The sequence below is a fragment of the Fragaria vesca genome, linkage group LG5 (genome assembly GCF_000184155.1).
Source record: "Fragaria vesca subsp. vesca linkage group LG5, FraVesHawaii_1.0, whole genome shotgun sequence".
In the NCBI taxonomy this organism is placed as follows: Eukaryota; Viridiplantae; Streptophyta; class Magnoliopsida; order Rosales; family Rosaceae; genus Fragaria; species Fragaria vesca.
In genome coordinates this window covers 8788703-8812838 of record NC_020495.1, presented here as the reverse complement: position 1 = coordinate 8812838, position 24136 = coordinate 8788703, and the positions used below count along the sequence as shown (strand labels likewise).

At 38.7% G+C, this 24136-nt stretch overlaps 3 protein-coding genes across 3 annotated transcripts; 2 read left to right on the top strand and 1 right to left on the bottom strand.

Moving 5' to 3' along the window:
• The first annotated feature begins 7243 nt into the window (after positions 1 to 7243).
• On the top strand, positions 7244 to 8230 carry LOC101294857 (cyclin-dependent kinase F-4-like). Its single transcript, XM_004301131.1, has one exon. The coding sequence runs from the start codon at positions 7244 to 7246 to the stop codon at positions 8228 to 8230; it is 987 nt and encodes a 328-aa protein (XP_004301179.1).
• Positions 8231 to 11860: 3630 nt separating this feature from the next.
• LOC101294568 (cyclin-dependent kinase F-4-like) lies at positions 11861 to 12688 on the top strand. Its single transcript, XM_004301130.1, has one exon. It carries the CDS (start codon positions 11861 to 11863, stop codon positions 12686 to 12688), a length of 828 nt encoding a protein of 275 aa, XP_004301178.1.
• A 561-nt stretch (positions 12689 to 13249) lies between these two features.
• On the bottom strand, positions 13250 to 18468 carry LOC101296864. Its single transcript, XM_004299368.1, has 10 exons — positions 18221 to 18468; positions 15940 to 15999; positions 15781 to 15820; positions 15450 to 15628; positions 15293 to 15331; positions 15054 to 15140; positions 14822 to 14882; positions 14120 to 14244; positions 13693 to 13784; positions 13250 to 13572 (listed from the first exon to the last, which is right to left on the bottom strand). The coding sequence occupies exons 1-10, from the start codon at positions 18266 to 18268 to the stop codon at positions 13458 to 13460; spliced, it is 846 nt and encodes a 281-aa protein (XP_004299416.1). The 5' UTR covers positions 18269 to 18468; the 3' UTR covers positions 13250 to 13457.
• Positions 18469 to 24136: the final 5668 nt, after the last annotated feature.

Genomic DNA, 24136 nt, shown 5'->3' with positions numbered 1-24136 from the left:
ATGAAGAAAACAAGAAGTAAAAGAATAAAAACATGGAATGAAACATGGAAGTAAAATAATAAAAACGAGGAGATTCGAACCGGAGAGGATTTAGTATTAGTTGAGAGACTTAACCAAGCCTAACAAATTAAGCTTCACATATCGATATGAGAAATTTTTAGATGCTACAGAAGGACCACGTGGCAGTATAACGTGGTCCTACATTCCAATCAAATATTGACACGTGTATTTATTACAATTAAAATATAAACTAAGGTTTTCTATTTTTTGTGAAATGATCTTCATGGGTCTTTGTTGAGTTTGGACTAGGGTTTAGGGTTTTGAGTTAGGGTTTAAGGTTTAGGGTTTAGGGTTTATGGGTTAGGGGTTAGGGTTTAGGGTCTAGGGTCTAGGGTTTGGAGTTTATAGTTTGGGGTTTAAAAAGCAACAACAAACCCAAAATTGTCTTTGACAAAATAACTGATGTAATTTTTTCTTAACAAAATCTATGTGTTAATATTTAATTGGAATGTAAGACCATGTTATACTACCTCATGGTCCTTCAGTAGCACTGAAAAATTTCTCTCACATATGCATGTATTATACGTGCTATTAAAATTATTATTAATATCTTGGTTGGGCTTGAGCCTTACCAACACTACACCTAGCTCCGCGCCTGCTATCATCTTCAATGAAATTTTTTTCCTCTTCATTCATTTCATAAGCATCTGCTATTAGCTTAGGCCTCTCCAATGGTGATGGTGCTGGAGACTTTGAAGACATTGATGGTGGTGATGACATACTCTTCTGGTTGTTGATACCATCATCAGGTTAATTGAATATTCTTATTTCCAATTAAGTTGGACAATGACCAATTTGAATGATATGATCGTCGACCTACACTTTTTTGCAAGATTCCAATGTGGGGAGCTCTCGTTATCCAGTCTCAAGCACATCATGAATGGAGAGAGTGTACATTGCTACATTTCATCAGCTAAATTTGCGCGTAAGATTTCCGATAAACCATTTGTTCTTGACAAAGAATCTTCGCTTGAAGTACTAATTTGAGTATTAGTTTCTGAGAAATTTGTTTTGGCATTTCGGCCACTCATCAAAATGGCAGATGCATCATATATACTTGTGAAATTTGTTTTGTACTCGTACTTGTGCCGCCTCTTCAGCACTATATCAAATGTACCTAGCCGGCCACACGCTTCTCTTCATGTTTTGTCACACGCACAGGATAACATGTTCTTAGAATGTCAATGTACAATGTATGCCAAGGTAGCTGACTTACAGTAATGGATGACGGATTTCAGAGACCCAATTCCGCACAGATCGAGAGCTTTTGTTCCAGGAAGGAGCTAGCATTCAAGATAACATCATGAAAATTATTCTCCTTGAGCTCGTTGATCAATTATCTTCAAGACCTAAGAGAGCAATTGTCTTCCAAGGCTACCTCCATGGTAACAATTTGGGAGTTTTTTTTTTTTTTTTTTTTTTTTAAAACTAGTAACAATTTTTGGTGTCTGTAATATAATTATGAATAGATGAATCAAATCGAGAGTAGTGCAGCGACAACCTTATGGTCGTCTGTCTGCGTAGAAGACGTCCCGGTGTCGGGTTCCAAGATGGAGTGGAGGCTGCTTACCTAGGGATAGCAATAATCCCCAGCGGGTAGGGTACCCACGGGTATTCGACCATAACGGGAAAGATATACGAGTATAAACGGGTAACGGGGATGGGGATCTCTAGTATTCGGATTCTTAAATCGGGTACGGGGCGGGTATGGTATTTTGATATTCGTCCCCATCCCCACCCATTAAGGATGAAAATATTATTATATATAATTATATAATTTATTATTATATATATATATATTTATATACAATTTATAAATAAATATTTATGTAAAAAAATTTGTGATTCTCTTAATAAACATTTAATGGATCCACCTTCCTTTTTATTATATATTTTTATTCTCTTAATAAAATTTACCGGTATTGTTCTGTTTTAACCAAGATTTGTATTTATTTTTATTGGATTGAAGCATGAAACTTATTTATTTTAGTATTTGATTTTAATTTCATACTTTTATATAATTGTATTTCATATATTTTTTTTAAATTAATTTAATACATAATTGTTAATGGGTACGAGTACGGGTATGGAAACGTAATCCCCAAAAGGTACGGATACGGGGAATCCTCATTATCTAATTACGGGTACGGGGGCGGGTACGGAGATGAGAAATGTAAAAAGGTATGGGTACGGTATTTTGATCCCCGTACCGTACCCTACCCTACTCATTGCCATCCCTGTGCTTACCCAACAGTGGATGTTGGCAGGTAGAGTGGCTGAGTTTTGATGATCTTGAGTTTTGCCGGCGGTGAGACTTGGGGTTTTGATGGTTTCGACGTCAATACTTGAACACGGCGTTGGAAGAGTATTGCTTTGAGGCGGTAGACAGATCTAGATTCCGGGTTTGAGGAGGAGGTAGTGTAATACCCCGTACCTAAAAGGGTACTGTTCGGGGTTATGAGTTACCGCGGATTTTCTTTATTCGCGCTCAAAGATTTAAATAGTGACTGCTTGAGTTTGTTTTCGAGTTTTTTTTAAAACGGTAAATAGTGGATTTAAAACTCCGAAGTTGTGGTACACGTTTATACAAGCTCACCGGTATGCCCGGATTATTTTCCGGAGCGACGAGCTATGTTTTTTTGAATTTATGAAGGTTACAGTAAATTTTCAATTATCGTTCCTTGCAACCGTTTTACCTTAAAGGACCCAAAAAGTTGACTTTTCGTTAAGTCGATAATTTGGGAAAACTTCCTGCAAGGAAGTCGTAGAGAACATTAATACGAGTTCGTGGACACGTGGCACGCACAAATCGGAGTTCGTATGAGAAAGTTATGGTCTAAAAACGGAAAGTTACTGTTTCGGTAAAGAGTATAAAAAGAGAAACTTACCGAAGGTGGAAGGTAGAAAAATCAGAAAATTCACCTCACCTCTCTCTCTCTTCCCTCGCGCGTTTTCTCTCTCTGCCGAAGCTTCTTCACCGCCTTGTGCGGCCGCCAAGCTGAAGTGGGCGATGATCCGGGTATCAACAGGAAGCTAAGGAGAAGGCCTATCGATCTAGGGTGGTGGCGGCGTCCCTCTCGCCGCCGTTGGGGAGAAAACACGTCAGGAAACTTCGACTGTTCGGGTTCGGTTTTCACCGGATTTCTCCCTCCTCAGGCCACCGATCGGTGAGTTCTTTATATGATTAGGTTGGGTTTGATTAGTACAACATTCCTCTAGAAGCTTGTAACTCGATTCATGGTGTGTGTGAGGAGAATTTGAGATTTCGAAATTTTAGGGTTTTAGCCCCAAATCGGGTTTTATTGTTCTTGATCAAATGAACTATTTAGAGCTAGAACTGAGCTTAGTGTTGTTCATGAAAGTTGTTCGAAATGTTGAGAGGAAGGTTCTGTCAAATTTTGGTGACAATTGGGGATGGCCGGAGATTGGCCGCTGGCCAGCCGGCGGTGCTGCCTCTTTTTGGGCAGTTTTTCATGCTTATTAAATTGCTAAAAATGAGAGAAACCCATTGGTGGAAAGTTAGCAATTTTTGGAGTAATGTAGGTTAGGTTTTGGATTTTCCGAAGACTAGCGATATTAACGGTTAAAATTGATAACCGGGTATAGGAATATTACTGTTAGACAGTTGTTGGATTGTGCTTATGCATTGAAGTGGATATTGGAGTGTTATGTATGGATTTGGGATTGGTGTTAGTTGAAATGGGTGTCCATAGTATATCTAATGGGTGTCCATAGTAAATCTAGTTAGAATGTTTAGTAAACTTGGGTTCAAGGTGAAAGAATGCATGTTTGATGATTTGCATAAGTATGGTTTGATTTTGGACTTATGGTGGTAAATGTGATGTGGTTAGAGAAGGTAGAGAAGTAGGACTAAAATGCTGAACTACGAGTGGCTTGATCCATTTAAAAGGGTACGTAGGCAGCCCGATCAAGTTTTGGGTGCAGCCGCAAATTAACAAAATAAATTTTAGGTTCCAAACACGACAAAAATGTTTATCGTTTTGTTTGATTATGAGATCCTATCTCATTTTCGAATTAGGATTTCCTTATTTATTTTATTCGTTTATATTTTTAACACCTGGGTCAGGGTGTTACAGGTAGGTGGTTCCGTGCTTGGAGGATCTTTTCGATAGTAGCGGCGGCTTCGGGGTCATCTACAGCGATACAACAAGGCCAAGGAGCCATGACATCATGGCAGAGGAGACCGCCGGATTAATTCGGCGGCTGTGGCGGCTCCGACGGATCTAGTCGGGGCTGGTTCAGTCGGATCTAACAAAGGGAGAGTGTGTCATGTGGGCTGGGCTTGACTATAGCCCATTTCATTATTCTTTTCCTTGTTGGGTTTTATTTTGGACTAAAGTCTAGGTTAGATTTGTTATGGCTTGCTATGAAAAGGATCCCTTTTAAACCCTACCAATCCCTTTCTTTCTTTTCAATTTGATGAAATGTACACCATTGGGTCTTAGGCCTGATTCGATATATTGAAAGTTGAGTCGTTGTTGGAGTTTAGGAGGTTATATGCTTTCTAGTTTGTCATATCCACCTTTTTTTATGTAGTTTTGAGGTTGTTATTTCAATTTTTAGATATAGTCCGTATTTAGATTTCTAGCTATGCTGCTTGTATGGTCTTTAAACTATTCATGTTTGACCGTTTTGGTCGTCATGATCTTTGATCAATGGAACTACCTCCACTATTTCACCTCAAAAAAGAAAAAAGAAAAAAGACAAAAAAAAGGTGAATGGCATTTAACCCATGCTGCGTTTTAAAGGAGATGAGTCCAAAAGGTAAGGAAAGCCAAATGAACCAATAACGTAGTCATGAAACTCATTCAATCATCTTATTCAAGGGAATACAAACCAAATAAGAGTGGAGTTAATTTAAACACAATCTTTTCTTTTTTCATCACCCTCAGCACAAACTTTGAACTAAAATAACCATTGACACATGCATCGTAGTCGTCAGATCGAAAGTAATTTTATCCCTACTTTAACACGTACCAACGATTGTTTCTCGAGTTGTATTGAGTAAAACCACAAAGGTAACTATCAAAAATCTCATAAAAGCTTCGCATAACTTTGCCAGCCAGCATCCACAAGCCACATATACACAGGGCCGGCCCTGTGTTCATGAAGGCTCAAGGCGGAAAATATTTCGAGGCCCTCAAAATAAACACTCGAAAAAAAAAAAAAGAATTGTTCATTATTGTTGAAAGAAGGACGATTTGAAATCCCTAAAACACAACGATGAAAAAAATTGTTCATTGTTCTACCAAATACAAACATATTAATAGCTCACAAGTTACAAATTCTCAAAGTTTAAAAAAAAAAATTACGATCTCATAATTACATGCTCCAAACAAAATAAGGTAGGAATGTTATACTTCTTAATTTCATCACAAACACATGGAGAAGGAAAACAAAACAAATTGAAGTAAGAAGGCTTTTATGCAATGAATTGAGAATGAAAAAATATATATTTGAAGTGAGAAAGATCCTTGACCAAAAACAAAAGAAGTGAGAAAGATAGACCTAGAGTGATGATCACACTTCTTCTTCTTCTAATTTTTTTATTTTTTAAATTACAAGCCTACATTAAAAAAAATTAAATAAATTGAGGCCCCTTAGAAATTGTGACCCTAGGCTTAGGTCTGCCTGGTCTTGCCTTTGTACGCTTATTATCGTACTTGAAAACTATCATTATATCAGCAACAAAATTAGATAACCATATATCAATAGTGATCATACAGCTAGGGCAAGATTGATCAAAATGTTAAGAGTTTAATCATAATCTAATAATAGTGAACATATATAGGTAAACATCACAATGCGAACTTTAAGTTCTTTCAATTTCACTTTTGAACATAAATATAATCGTGACCGACAAAGATTACAACACAATGCAAACTCATATTTTGAGAGAATGGTTTACTTCTCATATATATCTACGTACTCTATCTACTGACCATTATAGTCTCCAAAATAAATAAATAAAAAAAATAGTGAGCAAAATACACCAATATCAGTATCTTTATTTATTATTTTGTTTGCTTTGCTCGTGTTTTTATACATGAACAAAAGCTAAATTTGTTTTGTTTTTACTACGTACAGTACGGGTCCTGCTGTTGATTTGCATGATCGATGGATTAGTTTCATGAGTTGCCATTGGAGTTGTATCACAGCTTCCCTAGTTGAACCTATCGATCTGATTATGGTGTTGTCTTTATAATTTATCAAAATTTGATTATGGTGTGGATATGTGCTACCTATAGTTAGTATGCGTTGCAGTCATTAGCCTTAATTAGTTGTACAAGAACAAGTGATTAACCCGTGTCTCTACGTACGTTATATGATCGACGTCGCGGCCTTTTTGTCAGTGTTGTGATTTTATATAAACTAACGTAGAAATAGTTTGGAGCATTTAGCAGCGTGCTTATGCATGCAATGTTAATCTTCTATATATATGATGGGTCTTCTTTCTTTTCTTCTTCTTTTTTTTTTTCTTTTTCGATGGATGATGGGTCTTATATATTTCGGAAAACCCTCACAATTTATATATAGTTCATAACCTCTTTTCCTCACAGCCATCTCTTTTCCATTTTCATTCGGGAGTTCTATGGGATCATACACTCAACCAAAATTCTTCAATCTTCAAACCAAAGAAACCAAATCCGCAGCAACGCTGCATATTGTTAAATGTGAGTTTCAAATTGGGAAACTTGAAATCTTCTGCGGTACGTACTTGTTAGCAAGATTATGAATAGGTAGCTGTCAATTTGACAATGAGACTCGGATAAGAGGGACTCGGATAACCATTAAGGCATTAAACGACGCCATTACAAGTACGAGTGAAGCGCGTTGACACCACACGCTGTAGATCGAGCTCGTTTACTCCTCATTGGGCCATTGGCGCTGGGTTTAACCGCCAATCTCCCTAAACTTTGGGCTCAAGCAACTCAATCTTGCCTAAACTAGATAGGATTGGGAATCCGTAAGTCAGTAGGAAAATGAGCGATGGGAGTTTATAAATAGGAACTACTGCCCTTCAGTGCTCTCATTTCCAATTTAAGTGACAGTTTGAGAGTGATTTCTATTCTTTCCTAAGGTTTCCCCAGTTCTTGGGTTAGGTTCTCTTGGAGATCATCAACACCAAGATTAGGGCACAGTCTTCTTCTGATTTTGTTCCATGGAGAGATACCATATCATCAAGCAAGTTGGTGAAGGTAGTTTCGGGCGGGTGTATCAGGCGATCGACCACCTCACTGGTCAATATGTGGCGATCAAACAGTTGAAGCCAAACTGTCATCCCATGTCGTATCTGCCGGAAGTCCGTGCTCTCCAGATTTTGCAGCACCCCAAGATAGTGGGATTCAAGGGAGCTGAACGCCAACACAACACCGTTTTCTTGGTTTTCGAGTACATGGACGGCAGCCTTCGACATCTCATCAACCATAGGCTGAGGATGGGAGTCCCTTTCTCGGAAGCCGAGATCAAATTTTTTAGCTTCCAAGTCTTGCAGGGACTCGACTTCATGCATCGAAACCGCCGCTTCATGCACAGGGACCTGAAGCCGGAGAATCTCTTGGTCAACAAGCATGGCGTCCTCAAGATCTCGGATCTTGGTAGTGCTACGGAGATAGAATCCGATGAAAGCCTATTCCACCATCATTATGTCACCACAAGGAGTTATCGTGCCCCGGAGATGCTGCTTCGGATGTTCTTGAAAAACAAGAAGCTTCGACCGTTCGAGTACGATGAGAAAGTGGACATGTGGGCGGTTGGGGTAATCATAGCTGAGCTGTATCTCATGCGGCCTCTCTTCATCGCTGAGAGTTCTGCCGATCAGTTGAAAGAGATATGCAAAGTGATAGGGGCACCAACTTGGGAGTCATGGATGAACTGGCCTAAACTTGAGCCGGAGAAGGGTTTCGGGTTTCGAGCTTTAGTGACGTCTGCCAGTGAATCGGCTCTCGATCTCATTGAGTCTCTGTGTTCTTGGGACCCATCGAATAGGCCAAGTGCCGCGGAAGCTCTTCGGCATCCATTCTTCACGAGAGGCCGGAATGTTTTGGCTCCTCCTCCTGGGTTCTCACGTTGCCCTCGTCCAATGATGAGGTACGTGGTCAACAAGAATGTTCCAAAGATGACTAGCATGCAGCAGCCAATTTACTAGCTAGGGCTCTAATGATCCAATTAGGAGATCAGAGGTTGCAGCAGAAGGCCAAGCTAGTCTCATAAAATATTGATCATATGTAGGAGTGATGTTACTCATTTATTTGCCAAGTAGGAAGTACTGATGTATGGATTTGTATAAACGATCTGTTCTTTTAAGAAAGAACATCCTTGCTAGCTGTTTCATCTATGACCTTTCTTAATGATCGATCTCTTTTGTTAACTAGCTTTGTTCTTCATTTCTTTCTTGTAATCTCTCTAATCTCATTAATTTCTAGTATGAAATGCATTTATCTATGCATGTATTCTCTCTGAATTCATTTTGAAACGAAAAAGAAGCGAAAACGTTGTTACCAATTATATAATGGATGATCACTTAAAGTTTTTTTTTTTTTTATCTAAGAATAAGTATTCGTCCATAGTACTGAACAAGAAAAACATGCTTAAATATGGGGAACGGACGAACGGTAAACAAGTCATGTTCATACATGATAAAACCTAAACTTGTATAAACGTTGAATTGGGGCAGTAGGAAACTAGAAACCCCAATAAGGATTCCCTCAAACCACCAATATTACACGGTGCATAACATAATCAGGTAACCAAAAACATGTATCCTATATTAGATGGTACCTACTTCCAACCAATCTATTACCGTTCTATCCTATACTCTGCATCAAAAACAAGCAGGAGACCAAATCTCTCTTTTTTTGTTTTTTGATCAATATATAGTCTCTTATGTATAATAAGTAGCAAAGTGACACAGAAACCAAATTTTGTATATAGTCTTGTATTTACTAAACGGTAATGGGATTGAGGAGGAATGAGAGAGAGGAGGAGTCATTCCCATTCTTTTGTTTACTTGTTATCTGAAATCAGAGAAACTTGGGTTGATTCTCATTTATGTGTTTACTAAAATGTAGGAATTAGAATCGTAATAAGGTTAATTACAAAAATATCCCTACATATAAGTTAAGATAGTTTAATACGGGTAGGGTTTTCATATGGGTAATTTTGGAACATCAGTAAATCATGAGGACAATTTGGGAACATAAAATTGATTCCCCCATGACCAAGAATCAATACTTAGTCCACCAGAATAAAATTATGGGGGATTCATTCCTTGGTTTTCTGTGGGTCCCACACAGTTTTCATTCCCCCTTTGGTTGGTAAATGTAATACCCCGGAAATTTATCGAGCTTATTACATCAAGATCGTTTAAGGATTAGTTTATGATTCCGGTTATTAAGTTAGTGCTCGAGGATATTTTTCAGAAATTTTCACAAAGCGAAAACCTTGATATTAAACTTTGATATTATAGTATACGTGTCATGACGAGTTCGTGGAAATTTTTGGGGAATTAATTGGAGTGCCGAGCTACTTTCTATGAATTTTGGAAGTTTGGAGATTATGAAAATTAATTGGAAATTAAGGATATTTCAGCGGTGTGATTTGAGCCATTAAAAAACTAAATCGTCCAATCTCAGTCATTGAAAATAAAGTCGGTTAGGAGTGTATAAGGAGGCTAGCTAACTCGGTCAACTAGTCAGATCACCTCAGTCTCTCTCTCCGACACTGACTCGACATCGACGTTGACCATCAACGCCGCCTCACCGTTCGGTGGCTACCCGACGACTGGCCACCACGGACTGGACCGCCTTGAGGTCCCGGACGTGTTCCTAGCTTTGGTTATTTTGATTGGCGACCATAAAAAGAGAGACGACGGCAAGAAGTTTATGCTCCTCTGCCGAAATCTGGGTTTTCTGGCCATGATGTTCTCTTTATTTTTATACTGGAATTTCATATACCAAATTCTATTTTTGTTGGTCTTGTTCTGTTCTGACTCGTAATTTTATTCCCAGAAGTTCGTTAATTATTGGTCATTTTATATCAAGTTTTACGCGAATGAAAAAGTCCAATTCTATTGTGAATTTGCTTTATGGTACTCTTAGTAGGAAATTGTATTCCTTTGAGTTCGTTATTTTTTAACCATCCTTATATCAGGTTTTGGTGAATGAAAGTACTTTCAAAAAATAAAGATTTACACCTCAAAATATTTTCACGCTTATGTTGTGTTTTTCTTAAATGTTATTTTTGAATAAACTGTCTAACGTTTCTCTAGGTTTTCTGTTTTATAGATTCGCGGCACTGTGACGTGCCTAAACTGAGGATGTGCAGTTTGGAGCGTTACAGTAAACACACATATTAAAGGGGAAAGGGAGTCATTCCCGTTACGGTTTAGTAAACATGGCCTCAATCATCTTATTCAAGGGAATACAAACCAAATAAGAGTGGATTTTATATGTATATTAAACACAATCTTTTCTGAACTAAAACTATTGATGCATGCAGGCATCGTAGTCGTTAGATCGAAGTAATTTTATCCCTACTTTAACACAACAATCGTTTTCCGGGTTGAATTGATCGAGTAAAGCCACAAAGGTAATTATCACATGTCTCATAACAGTTCTTCGCATAACTTTTTCGGCCGATCAGCATCCACAAGCCATACATTGGTACTCTTATTATCGTACTTGAAAACTATCATTGGATCAGAAACAAACTTATGTATAACCATATTACTATGGGATTCTAGGGATAGTCATCATACAGCCGGGGCAAAGATTGATTGAAATGTTAAGAGTTTAATCAGAATAATAAAAGTGAACATATATAGATAAACAACACAATGCAAACTTGAAGTTCTTATTTGAAAAATGTGGCTTAGATAGGAGCCATTTGTAATGTCACATCGGAAATGTGAAAGAGTCATCCTTGGGTTATAAGGAATATGATACCACACACACTAATGTCGAGGCATTTTGTGTAAAACTTCATACCCGTTTCTCCACTGGGTGGCTAAAGTGGGGGGATCCGGAATATCGGCATTATTGGATCTGTGTGTGTGGGACCCGTGAGGCCCGTCGGCCACTTCAACATAACAGTTCTTTCATTTTTCCCTTTTGGACATAAATATAATAGTGACCAACAAAGATTTACAACACAATGCAAACTCATATTTTGGTCTGACCAAGTCACCAAGAGGCAGCCTTAGGCTATCTAGCTAAGATTTTCTGAACAAAATCTGACCAAAGACATATCCGGGGTGTGAAATTCTGGCCATTTGGCCAGTTGGATATGTCAGAATATGTCCCGGAATTACTTCTCTTGTATTTCATGGCATTAGAGCAACAAAGAGGCACCAAAACTAGTCCAAGGTTGATCTCCGTGAAAGTGCTTCGCCTTGATCTAGTCCAAGGTCTATATATGGATGATGGGAAGTGAGTTTACTTCAAAGTTGAAGTTCTTACAATATTCATGAAATGTATGACCATGTTCTAAAAATTATAATAAAATCAGAAATAACTAAAGTAGAGATGTTTACTACTCCTTGGCGGTAGATTTAACCGCCTATCTGGTATTTTGAATTAAACTTAGTGCTCAAGCAACTCTATCTTCCCTAAACTTGACAGGATTGGGAATCCGTATGTCAGTAGGAAAATGAGTGACGAGAGTTTATAAATAGGAACCACTACCCTTCAGTTCTCTCTTCTTTGCAAGTGGAGAGTCTGGGAGTGATTTCTTGGGTTAAGTTCTCTTAGAGATCAAAACCAAGTCTTGGTTTTCTTCCATGGATAGATACCACCTGATCAAGAAAGTTGGTGAAGGTAGTTTTGGGCGGGTGTACCAGGCGATCGACCGCTTGACCGGACAATATGTGGCGATCAAACAGTTGAAGGCAAACTGCCATCCTATGTCGTATCTGCCGGAAGTCCGTGCTCTCCAAATCTTGCAGCACCCCAACGTAGTGAACTTCAAGGGAGTCCAACCCCAACACAATACCGTCTTCTTGGTTTTCGAGTACATGGACGGCAGCCTCCGTCATCTCATTAACCACAGGCTGAGGATGCGAGTCCGTTTCTCCGAAGACGAGATCAAATCATTTAGCTTCCAACTCTTGCAAGGCCTCGACTTCATGCATCGTCGACGCCGCTTCATGCACCGCGACGTAAAGCCGGAGAATCTCTTGGTCGACAAGCGTGGCGTCATCAAGATCTCGGATCTTGGTAGTGCTACGGAGATAGAATCATCCGGCGACCTATTCCACCATCATTACGTCACCACAAGGAGTTATAGAGCTCCGGAGATGCTGCTTCGAATGTTCTTGGAAAGCGAGAAGCTTCGACCGTTCGAGTACGATGAGAAAGTGGACATGTGGGCGGTGGGGGTAATCATAGCTGAGCTGCATCTCATGCGGCCTCTCTTCATCGCTAAGAGTTCTGCCGATCAGTTGAAAGAGATATGCAAAGTGATAGGGGCACCAACTTGGGAGTCATGGATGAACTGGCCTAAACTTAAGCCGGAGAAGGGTTTCGGGTTTCGAGCTTTAATGCCGAAGGCCAGTGAAACGGCTCTCGATCTCATTGTTGTCTTTGTGTTCCTGGGACCCTTCGAATAGGCCAAGTGCCGCGGAAGCTCTTCGGCATTCATTCATCACGAAAGCCAGGAATGTTTTGGCTCCTCCTCCTGGGTTCACAAGAGCAGGGAATGTTTGGGATCCTCCTCCTGGGTTTTCATGTTGCCCTCGTCCAAAGATGAGGTACGTGGTCAACAAGAATGTTCCAAAGATGACTAGCATGCACCCAATTTACTAGGAATGAGCCAAGGAGATAGAGCAGAATTGCAATACGAAATAATGAAGGAAGTAACGCAATTGTAAAGTATGAATTTATCTGTTCTTCATATGTCATGCAATTATACAAACTTTGAATTGATCTGTTCTTTTAGTGAAGATGGTGACATTGATCACCTTTGTTTCATCAATCTTATTCTCGATCTTTCGTTAACTAGGTTGTTCAGAAATGCTGTCGCGTAAATCTTTATTCTAGTGTGTTCTGCATTTCCGCGATGTATTCTCTCTAAATTCCATCTTTTGTAACGGAAAAGGGAAACAAAATGTTACCAAATCAAACATCTTGCTCGAAAAGGCCAACCTGCATATGAACTGCTTCGAGTATATGTAAAACGCCCACTATCTAAATTTACAGAACATCCTTCCAAAAGAAAAAGAAAAAAATTTACAAAGCAGTCCCACTGCCAAGTTGTTTTCTAAAATCCCTTGTTTCTATTGAACTAGTCATACTGAAACTGAATCAAGCTACAACAACCATCTTGTATGAAAAAGAACCGCAATGATACTGTTGGTTGTTTTGTAAATCGAAGTAATCTCATACATCGGTCAATATCAACGAAGATATAATCACAACATATGCCAGGAAAAAGAAAATGGCTATCTGCATGACGAACTTAGGATTTTCCCTCATGTTTGGTGATGTAACTGACCTGTAACCAAAAAGCATACATTTGTTAAACGCTACAGAACAGAACTATATACTTGAAAATAAGGGAAATACAGGAGACTGGAAAAAATAATCATTAAAGTTCGTGTGAAGAAGTTATCACCTAGCAATACGCTGAGAAAATCGATGAAAAGGTAAACTCTGAATGAAGACGATGCCTGGTCCGGTTAAAACAGCTGTTACAAGATTGTCACCCTGATATTTGTAAAACAGTTAGCGAAACTTGATTCTTGGACAAAAAAGAAAAAGAAAAGACATGATATAAGATGTAAAATTTGGGGCGCCTAAAAGCATTTAGCAGAGGGTTATCATCTATCTGAAAAGTAGAAATGTCCCCATAACAGGGTCATTTGCATCTGAAATAATTTATCAACAGTGGAGGACTTAATTTAGTCATCCACCGTGTAGGGGTTCAATCAAATCCCCTAACAGGTCGTTCCAACCATAACCCGTCAGTCCTAGTAACCCAACACATATCAATATAGGATCAATACTGAAGGAGACTGCAAATTGAAACTGAAGCAACTTACACCAAACACTGCTCTTCTCATGGGCCCATTGTACTTGATTTGGACGTTGACTGTTGTAGTTACAGCTGCTATACAAGAAACATCAACAGATAGTACCTCGCCCACCTCAAGATTTTTCTGTACAACTAGCAAAAATGGAGAAAGCCAGAAAAAATGCTGAGATTAGTCCAAGTCCAATAACTAGCTAGATGGGCCAAGAAGGATTCATTATTCAAAGAGTTTTCAACAAAAGTAGCATAACTTTGTATAATAATAGGTTATAATGATGCTGTAAACCCCGTTATTAAAAAAACTGATTATGATGCTGCAAAGAGCCTTTTGTATCTCCCTTTTTCTGAATGCCCTATGCATCTTCATTTTTACAATCACTGAAAGTTCTATGAATGATTTTTCTTGAAAAGAGAAGTTAAATGTTGATAGTTTTGCTAGAGAAACAATGTGAGAAGTTTATTTTCTCATGCAACAAAAGAAACTACAAATGCTTTCAGTTTCGGATTTGAGGTAAAAAAAATTAGACCAAAAAGGGAGAGAAAAAGGAGGTGGTTTGATTTAACCAATAAATAAAACCACACATTTAAACTGACATCTAACAACTACGAATCGACTGAACAGTCACATATATATGGAATCTGTGGCAGAACCAAACTAAGAGTGCCAATCTGAAATATGCAAACAAGACATAATGCGTCAAGAAATGCTTACCAGATCCACCTGCAATTATAAATGCAAGCCCTTGGCCAGACAGCTTCTGTCTTAGAAACCCCTACAGTAACATTAACACCAAAGTCAGATAAACCTAGGAAAAACATGGAAATTTGAAAAACAGATGAAAGAGACAAATCAGAGAGAACAAAAGAAATTAGAAATTAATTAGTTGTAGGAGCGTGCTCAGGAAACAAATATGAAACAATTCTGAAACTCCCCAGTATCTTACCTCTGCACCAGGAATAATATTACGAGCCCTTTGGTCAACTGTATTACTGACTTTAACATCATTAACGGAACAAAGGAATGCATCTGGCTACAAAATTTAACGAAGTTCCATAAAAATCCAGTTGATAAGACAAGAAAGGTGTATGTAGATTGTAACAAAAGAAAATATGGACAATCAGAAACAGGGAGATTAACAGAAACTGAGAACACTTGGTCAAACAATGAATAGATTAGTTATACCTGGCACAGAATCTCTCCACCGAACATTGCCAAGTCAATCTGTCAAACAAAAGAGGAAAAAGAGAAATCAGCAAGTTACATATGTTGATTGGGATCAATTTCAATACAAAAGTAATGGAATAAGTTCCTAAAATTTGGCGTGTTTAATACAACGTACCGGGAGAATTCTGGCAAGAGAAGGTGCAGCAATTCCAACAAACCCGTCGCCTTGACCATTATTGTGAAAAACTACACTGCTCACTGTCTTGCCAAAAAGCCACTGCCACACCCCTACTTCATTTTCAGGAACAAAAACATTTTCCATTTCGATCGACCCAGACATAAAGCACATTGAACCTAAAATTTATTCGTCCATCAGTTATAAATTGACAACAACAATTTGCACTGTTCTCTACTTTGGTTTGTGGAACTATACCAAAATCAGTCAAATGTATTATGACAACTGTAAGGCACCTTATGAATTAAAGTCCAGGCTTGTCGGAACTTACCAGGCTTTGCTATAACCTTTTCTTCCGGCTTCAACATTATCTGACATTGAAAGGCATGAAGAGGTAACTTCCGGTTAGAAAAGTCACCAGAATATACAAGAGAAAAGACATGCATAAAAAAATGATATAGGTTGGGTTATTACTACTTATAGAGTATACCTGCACCAGTTGAGCTTCACCGCCCAAAATTTGAAATGCTATCATAGCATCTTGTGGACTCTACAGGACATTAACAAACATAAGTTTCACACGTGAGATAATGGTAGCATAGCATATATTGTCAAGTAGTGCAGAGTCCAATGTTTTTGGCACAATCCAACTTAATATAAATTTGGATGCCCTCATCAATGAGCATAAGCTAGAGATATCTACAATACTCACCAACAAGAAGAAAACCCAATTCAAAGCGTATGTTACTTTTATACGTGAAAAGTAGGATGCTTGTGCAAAGAGATGGATATAAGTAACCAAAATTCCCCAACCCAGGAAAAAAAAACCACCTTGTTTCTGTTGGATAAGTAGACACTGGGGGTATCTCGACACACAAGATATTAAGTGGCAGCAATAGTAAGAGAGCTATGATAAACGTGTGCAAATCTGTCGATAGTATTCAATCTATTGTGCACAGTTTATACTTTGTATGATACATGCCTCTCCTAATTGATAATATATTCAAAGTTACCATCAACTTTTTTTCAAATCCACAAAAGAGTAGATGCATGTATTATGGACAAGATAATGGGGAAGCATATCAAATACCTCTTATCAGACCCAAGTGACATGCATAAAAGCAGTGTTTACATAGAAACCAGAGGTTTCCAAAGCCAGGGAGGGGAAGGGGATTTAACTAAAAGTTATAGCACGAGAATGTATCAAACCAAGTTTGCATATATTCCATGATCAATACTCATCAGGCATCCTAAAAGAAGTTTTGGAAATATAGGACTCCATTACAGGTATGTGTTGACTATTAGAAGTGAGATAAGTGAAATATCATCTACAAATACAACAAATTAAATGACTCCATGCAATTGGCTTTTAAGTAATGTGAGATTATTAGTTCTATTAGTTTGCAAATTCAGCTTGCATCTTCATACACCAAAAGTTTCTGTTGATAACTGCTTATATTGATAAACTAAGAATATATTATCTTATGCAATAACATTAATTAGTGATCATGCTGAATTATCCTAATCAATTTGGTAGATGGAGATCTATGTAACATAACTAAAACATTTATGATTGTTTTCTATCTTCATGATATAAGTATCATTTTCTCAAAATGGTTCAACATATGTAATAAAACTGAATGTATCTATATTCAGCACGTAGCATGCTAGTTATCATGAGTAATCAGGTGTTGATATTCATGATAAAGAAGTAATTAGAGATTGAGACAGCAAGTAACTACAAGCATAGGCACTCTGAGAAAGACGTCACATGACTATGAAAGTGAATTATGGGTCATGGTCATCATATTCATGCACAATTATTTTGTCCAGTCTGTAATCATTCAGAATTTCAAACCTGTGTCTGAAGTCTGAATATAACAATTTATGAATGGGGTGCCTTGATCATGCAGCCACATATTAACAAGAATAATCCACATGGATAATACAATCTTTTCGTGGACAAAGGACAGCGACCAGGACCGATATCCAAACCAATCAGAAACATGCTCTCATGCCTAACATGTTACCATCATCTTTCAAACCTCACTATCTCCAAATCATAGACATCAAGGTTCAAAAATGAGAGCCTATGACTAGACTGCATACCTTGCCCAGACTACAGATGAGTGCAACGAGGTTGCCCCAAAGTTAATGTGTTAGTTCCATGGCAACAAAGTCACTTATCGGAGAGGCTGATGGTCTTTGTTTCTATGATGAATATATAGATTAACGGTGGCATAATCATACTATTAATGCAGCAGCTATCATCCCTAGATGACTCGACTGGAGAGATGCCGGCATGCCCATGCATCAAGGCATTACCAAATTTGAATAACCACTTCATCCATAAACTTTTTTCACCCACATTTAGTGCAGTGATAAACCTCTCAGCCACCACATTCGCGGTCGGAACTTAAAATTCAAGGATCATCCAACTTCAAAAAAATCGAGCCTCCACAACATCTTACACATCCTTGAAACGTATGCAACAATTACCAATCTACCATACCTAGCTTTCGAGTAATTGCCTACCTAAAAATGCTTCTCCCTCAACTCCATTTTCATCTCAATTCTCTCATTCCACCCCTACCTAACCAAATCATAACCATCCTATCAAACTCCGCAATTCTCAAATCAACATTCACACTCAAAATTCCACATTACAGCTCACAAACACAGATCAATTCCAGCTAATCGGAACACTAAACCTCAAGGGAAGCAAAATCAACAGATCAAAAACCCTAAGAAAACCGCGAAGAGCGAGGTACCTGGTAGACGTAAGGCTGAAACGGCGTTGAGAAGAACGGTGCAGCCATGGCGGAGAACGACGATTCAGCTCGAAATTCACCAAGATCAAGCAGAATGAAGAGTCAGATTTGACTGATGACTTCTCAGTTTCTGCGTTCCATTTTGATTTTCTTCTCTATTTTGTGTTACCTGGTTTTGAGGATTACAGTAATAAACTCTGATCGCTCCGGAGAAGACACACTGATGAGTCCGTAACGGAGACGAGAGTGAATGACTGAAATGACCTTGGTGGGAAATGGGATTACTGCTTTCGAGGGGAGGGAATAACAGGTGGGGATAAGTGGCAGTTTCGTCAGTGCGTGTGTGCGTGGACTTGTTGAAGTGGCGGAGCGTGATTGGTTTCTGTAGCAAAAGTCCACGTACGTGGTCAGATGTTGTCAGTGGTATCAAATATGGAAGGCGGGTGAAGTAAAAAAAATATACATACACCTTGCAACGACGTCGTTGAGGTTTTACCGCTGAGGTTTACCTTGAGTAAATTTTCTCTCTTCGAAATTTCGGATTGGAAAACTACGGTTGGGTGCTTCAGAACAACAGATTGCTTCAGATTTTTGATATTTCGATCTTTGATCAATTTTGGATTAAAACACTCCTTTTTATTTAAATATAACCAATTTAGAGAATGATTATGACTCCACGTGACATTTGTCGTCCGCGATCACTATGTTACAAAGATCTCAATTATATGACAGATTAATTGGGGAATCTGGATGAGTTTTGTTTTCCTCTTCTTTTTCTTATTTTGTAATCTACACCATTAATATTTTAAGCCTTTAAGATTTGTTAACTAGCTACTCATACCTAACATTTCAAACAGACTCCACATGAACTTCTATATAAGTACAACATCATCCAAAGCTATTTGTACGTTGTGAAGTTACAATGGCCAAAGTTGTGATGTTAATAGCCTTTCTGATCATCCTTGTTGTGCTTGATTCAGGTAAACTATTTTTGTAGTATGGTAATTGTAAATATTTGATGAATTTTTCATCCACTATCAAAGTTGGTCCATCGAATTACTCTAGTAATTGTTAGTACTTTAATATAAATATATAATCATAACATTGCTTTAAAAGTAAAGAGGCAAAAAAAAAAATTTCAAAAATATTACTCGAATGATTGGGTGCTCGCATAACATTGTTGATATCTTATTGCCAATCAAAATATACACTTGAACAGAACTAGTCATTGTACCTAATTTAGAGGAATATTCACACTTAGAGTACATATATCAGTTGTCATTTTTCGATTTTGAAACATTTAGATGTTGATTTGTGCAGCTAATATGGTGTTCGCGGAGGAAAACGGATGTCCCAAAATGCTTTACAATGTATGGTGTAAACATGCAAAATATGACCCAGAATGTAACGCTAGATGTTTGGCGATAGATCCGCAAAGTGCTTCATATTGCGGTAAAGCCCCAGGCGTGAAGTGTAAATATTTCTGTATATGTATATTTCCTTCTTGCTAGATGCTCTTTCTAAGTCTTGGCATTTTGTAATAATAAACAAGAAAATTGAATGACTGAATAAGGCTTTTCAAGTTGAGGGTTTCACAATTAAACTTTTACAAACTCGACCATTTATGGTATACTGAACTTGTGTTCAAATGCCAGACTTACGACCATAGCTGCATCCAAGGATTAAAATATCTGTATCGGCATATCTATCGGCACTTTATAAAATGAAGATATCGGAGATATTGGGGAAAAAATATCGGAAATTCGGGAATAATTTTTTTCTAAAATATTTAATTTATTATATTTATTTATAAATTGTACAAACATCAATTTCATCTATATTTAGAAAGAGACTCCAAGTGGTTGAAAAGACGTACAGTGGTCCACAAAAGTATAGTATTCAGACCAAAACATATAACCCTAAGAATTGTATTGTTGAATATGATAGTCGTATAAGTAGAAAATAATGATTTAATATAGTTTGGTATGCTTCAATATATATTTTTCTTCATATTAGAGGTTTATATAGAGATACAATTGTAGTGCTAATAAGAAAAGTATTTCTTATATCTATACAAAATATTTAACCTACACATACAAGGAAAGTAAATATTTACAAATATCTACACTCCCTGTAATATCCCACATCGGCCAAACGGAGAGGGGTTATGTGCTGTATATGTACATGCCCACCTCCAATCTAACACGAGGCCTTTTGGTGGCTCAGCGGCTTCGGAAGGGATGGGTACTCCGAGGTTAAGCATGCTGATGCTAGAGCCACTCTGCCGTGTGGTGCGAGTGTGCCGACGAGGGCGTCAGACTCCCAAGGGGGGTGGATTGTAATATCCCACATCGGTCAAACGGAGAGGGGTTATGTGCTGTATATGTACATGCCTACCTCCAATCTAACACGAGGCTTTTTGGTGGCTCAGCGGCTTCGGAGGGGATGGGTACTCCGAGGTTAAGCATGCTGATGCTAGAGCAATCCCAGGATGGGTGACCTACTGGGAAGCTGCTCCTGAGCTGCCGGAAACAAAACCGTGAGGGCCGGTGGGCCCAAAGCGGACAATATCGTGTTACGGTGGAATGGGTCCTGGGATGTGACACTCCCCCTCAAGTTGGTGCATAGATATCAATTATGTCCAACTTGCCAACTGAGTCGTTAAACACTTTCCTTGACACTCCTTTCGTAAGAACATCTGCCAATTGGTCTTCTGTATACACAAAAGGGAAACAGATTATTTTCCTGTCCAAGTTTTCCTTAATAAAATGTCGATCTACCTCCACATGCTTGGTCCGGTCATGTTGAACAGGATTATGAGCAATTTCAATTGCAGACGTGTTATCACAATGCAAGTCCGTAGGTTGTCTGAGTTTAAAACCCAACTCTTTCAACACATTACGAATCCATAACATCTCACAAACTCCATGTGCCATACCTCGAAATTTTGCTTTAGCACTTGACCTGGCAACAACCTTCTGCTTCTTACTACGCCAAGTTACAAGGTTTCCTCCAACAAATGTAAAATACCCAGATGTAGATCGTCTGTCAGTCTCATCACTAGCCCAATCAGCATCTGTGTACCCTACAACTTCCAATTCACCCTTCTTTTCAAATAACAAGCCTTTTCCAGGTGACATCTTAAGATACTTCAAAATACAATACACTGCATCCATATGCTCTTCGCTAGGACAATGCATAAATTGACTAACCACACTCACAGCATAAGCAATATCAGGTCTAGTATGAGAAAGATAAATAAGTCTCCCTACTAGACGTTGGTACCTTCCTTTATCAGTTGGAACTTGATTTGGATAGATGGCAACGTTGTGATTCATCTCAATTGGTGTCTCAACAAGCTTGCAGTCAAGCATGCCAGTTTCAGCTAACAAGTCAAGTACATACTTTCACTGGGATAAAGAAATTCCATTCTTTGACCTTGCAACTTCAATTCCGAGAAAATACTTCAACTGTCCAAGGTCCTTCATCTCAAACTCCTTTGAAATATACTTTTGTAGAGCCTCCATCTCCTTTAGGTCATCTCCTGTAACAATCATATCATTAACATACACAATCAAAGCGGTGATCTTACCTTGATTACGCTTGATGAACAAAGTGTGATCTGAGTTGCTTTGTCTATAACCAAATGTCTTCATTGATTTGGAGAATCTTCAAAACCAAGCTTTAGGAGACTGCTTCAAACCATACAGAGACTTCTTCAACTTACAAACCTTTTCGACATCACAAGGTCTACATTTGACTTCTGGGGGCATGTCCATATACACCTCTTCTTCCAAGTTTCCATTGAGGAAAGCATTCTTCACATCAAACTATTGTAGAGGCCAATCTTTAGTTGCTGCAAGTGAAATCAAGATTCGAACAGTGTTGATCTTTGCTACATGCGCAAACGTTTCTTCATAATCAATGCCATATCGCTGGGTGTATCTCTTGGCAACCAACCGTGTTTTATACCTGTTAATGCTCCCATATGCTTTCAACTTTACGGTGAATACCCAACGACATCCAACTGTCTTCTTCCCAGCTGGTTTAGGCACAATATCCCAAGTCGAGTTTTTTTGTAATGCCTCTAATTCTTCGTTCATCGCCTGAGTCTACTTGGGATCCGTCATTGCATCTTGTATAGTACTAGGAATAGAAACACTGGATAATTGATTAATGACAAGAGCATGCGACCCAACCAACCTATGGTTAGACATGTAATTAGCTATAAGATATTTAGCTTTGGCTTTGATGTCTGATTCATATTGTTTCATTGAAATACGCTTGGTGACCCTATGTGATTTTCTAATTACAAAATTATCTACCTCGTATAATTAGTTTGAATTTGAAAGTACCTGAGGAACATTCGCAACAGATTCTTGGGTTGATGGGGTAGAGAGAGAGAGAGAGTATCTGATCTAGAAGAATTCGGAATTACGGAGACGACATCTGAAGGCTCAATAGTTAAATTGGTGGGTTCAGCTGCAACATTGTCTGTGTCATCATCTGCTCTGTCGGTTGGGTCAACAACATCTTGAGAGACACGTGGCGCGCTTTGTGTAGTTGTATCTGCCTCTGAACTGACAGGCCAAGGTCGTGGCTCGGCTCCAGCTCCAGCCGTCTCGCAGTTCGGCTCGCTTCTCTGTGTTCCTGCGTCAGTGCATCTCAGCGGCTGTGCTCCTGCGTCAGCGCGGCTTGGCGGCTCGACAGTTCTTAGGTCCACGACGTCATGGCTTGGGTCCACTTCTGTCTCTTTTGTTGTTGCACGTCGTTCAATGTTTTCTACACCATCGTCAATTATTCCAACTCCAAATCTTGATTCCAAGGCCTCTAATTCTTCAAACTCTTCGAATTCAAATAAATTTCGAGAATTCTCTTTATGTCTACTCTCCCCCTGAAGGGAAGACTCGGATACTCCCCCTGAGTAGTAAGGTTCATATTCATGAAAAGAAACATCAAAGGATACATGCATGGTGTCTGTAAGAGGATCATAACATCTATATCCCTTCTAAAAATCTACATAACCCACAAAGATACACTTCCTTGTACGGGGATCAAGCATACTCCGTTGTTGTTTTGGAATATGAACATACACCGTACATCCAAATACACGAGGCTCCAAGATAGGCAACGAAGGAATCAAGAGAAGTTTCTGAAGCTGTTGTAGAGGGTTTTGACATTCAATAACCCGAGAAGGGGTACGATTAATAAGGTAGACAGCAGATGTCACAACTTCTCCCTAATATTCTACAGGTACATTCATGCCAAACAAAGAGGCATGGACAACTTCAAGCAATTGCCGAATTTTTCTCTATGCCAATCCATTTTGATGAGGAGTATAAGTATTTGAAGTCTGATGTCGAATTTCATGTAACTTCATAAACTCTTGCATAGGACCATTAATATATTCTTCGCCATTGTCAGACTGGAAAACTCGAACAACCTGTTGATACTGTGTGGACACTATCTTGTGAAATTCTATGAATCTAGAATAAACATCGCTCTTATTCTTCAACAGAGACACCCAAGTCGTATGGGTACAATCATCAATAAACGTCACGAAATACCGGGCGCCAGAGAGAGAAGGAATTTCTGCAGGACCCCACATGTCAGAGTGAATCTTCATAAATGGAACAGGACTTTTATTTAGGCTTGGTGAATATGAAATACGGTGGCTCTTGGCCAGTTCACATATGTCGCAATGAAAATCTGAATAGTCAACACCCGAAAATAATTGCGGTTTCAACTTTCTAAGATAACCAAAGTTTAGATGACCCAACCTGTGGTGCCAAAGCCACACATCTTTCTTAGCACTCTCAGCCCTATTGACCTGATTAGCTTGACCTAAAGACTGCAACTGTTTCTCTCTTGTCTCTGTCAGATCTAGGTAGTACAATTTCTCTTTTCTCACTCCAT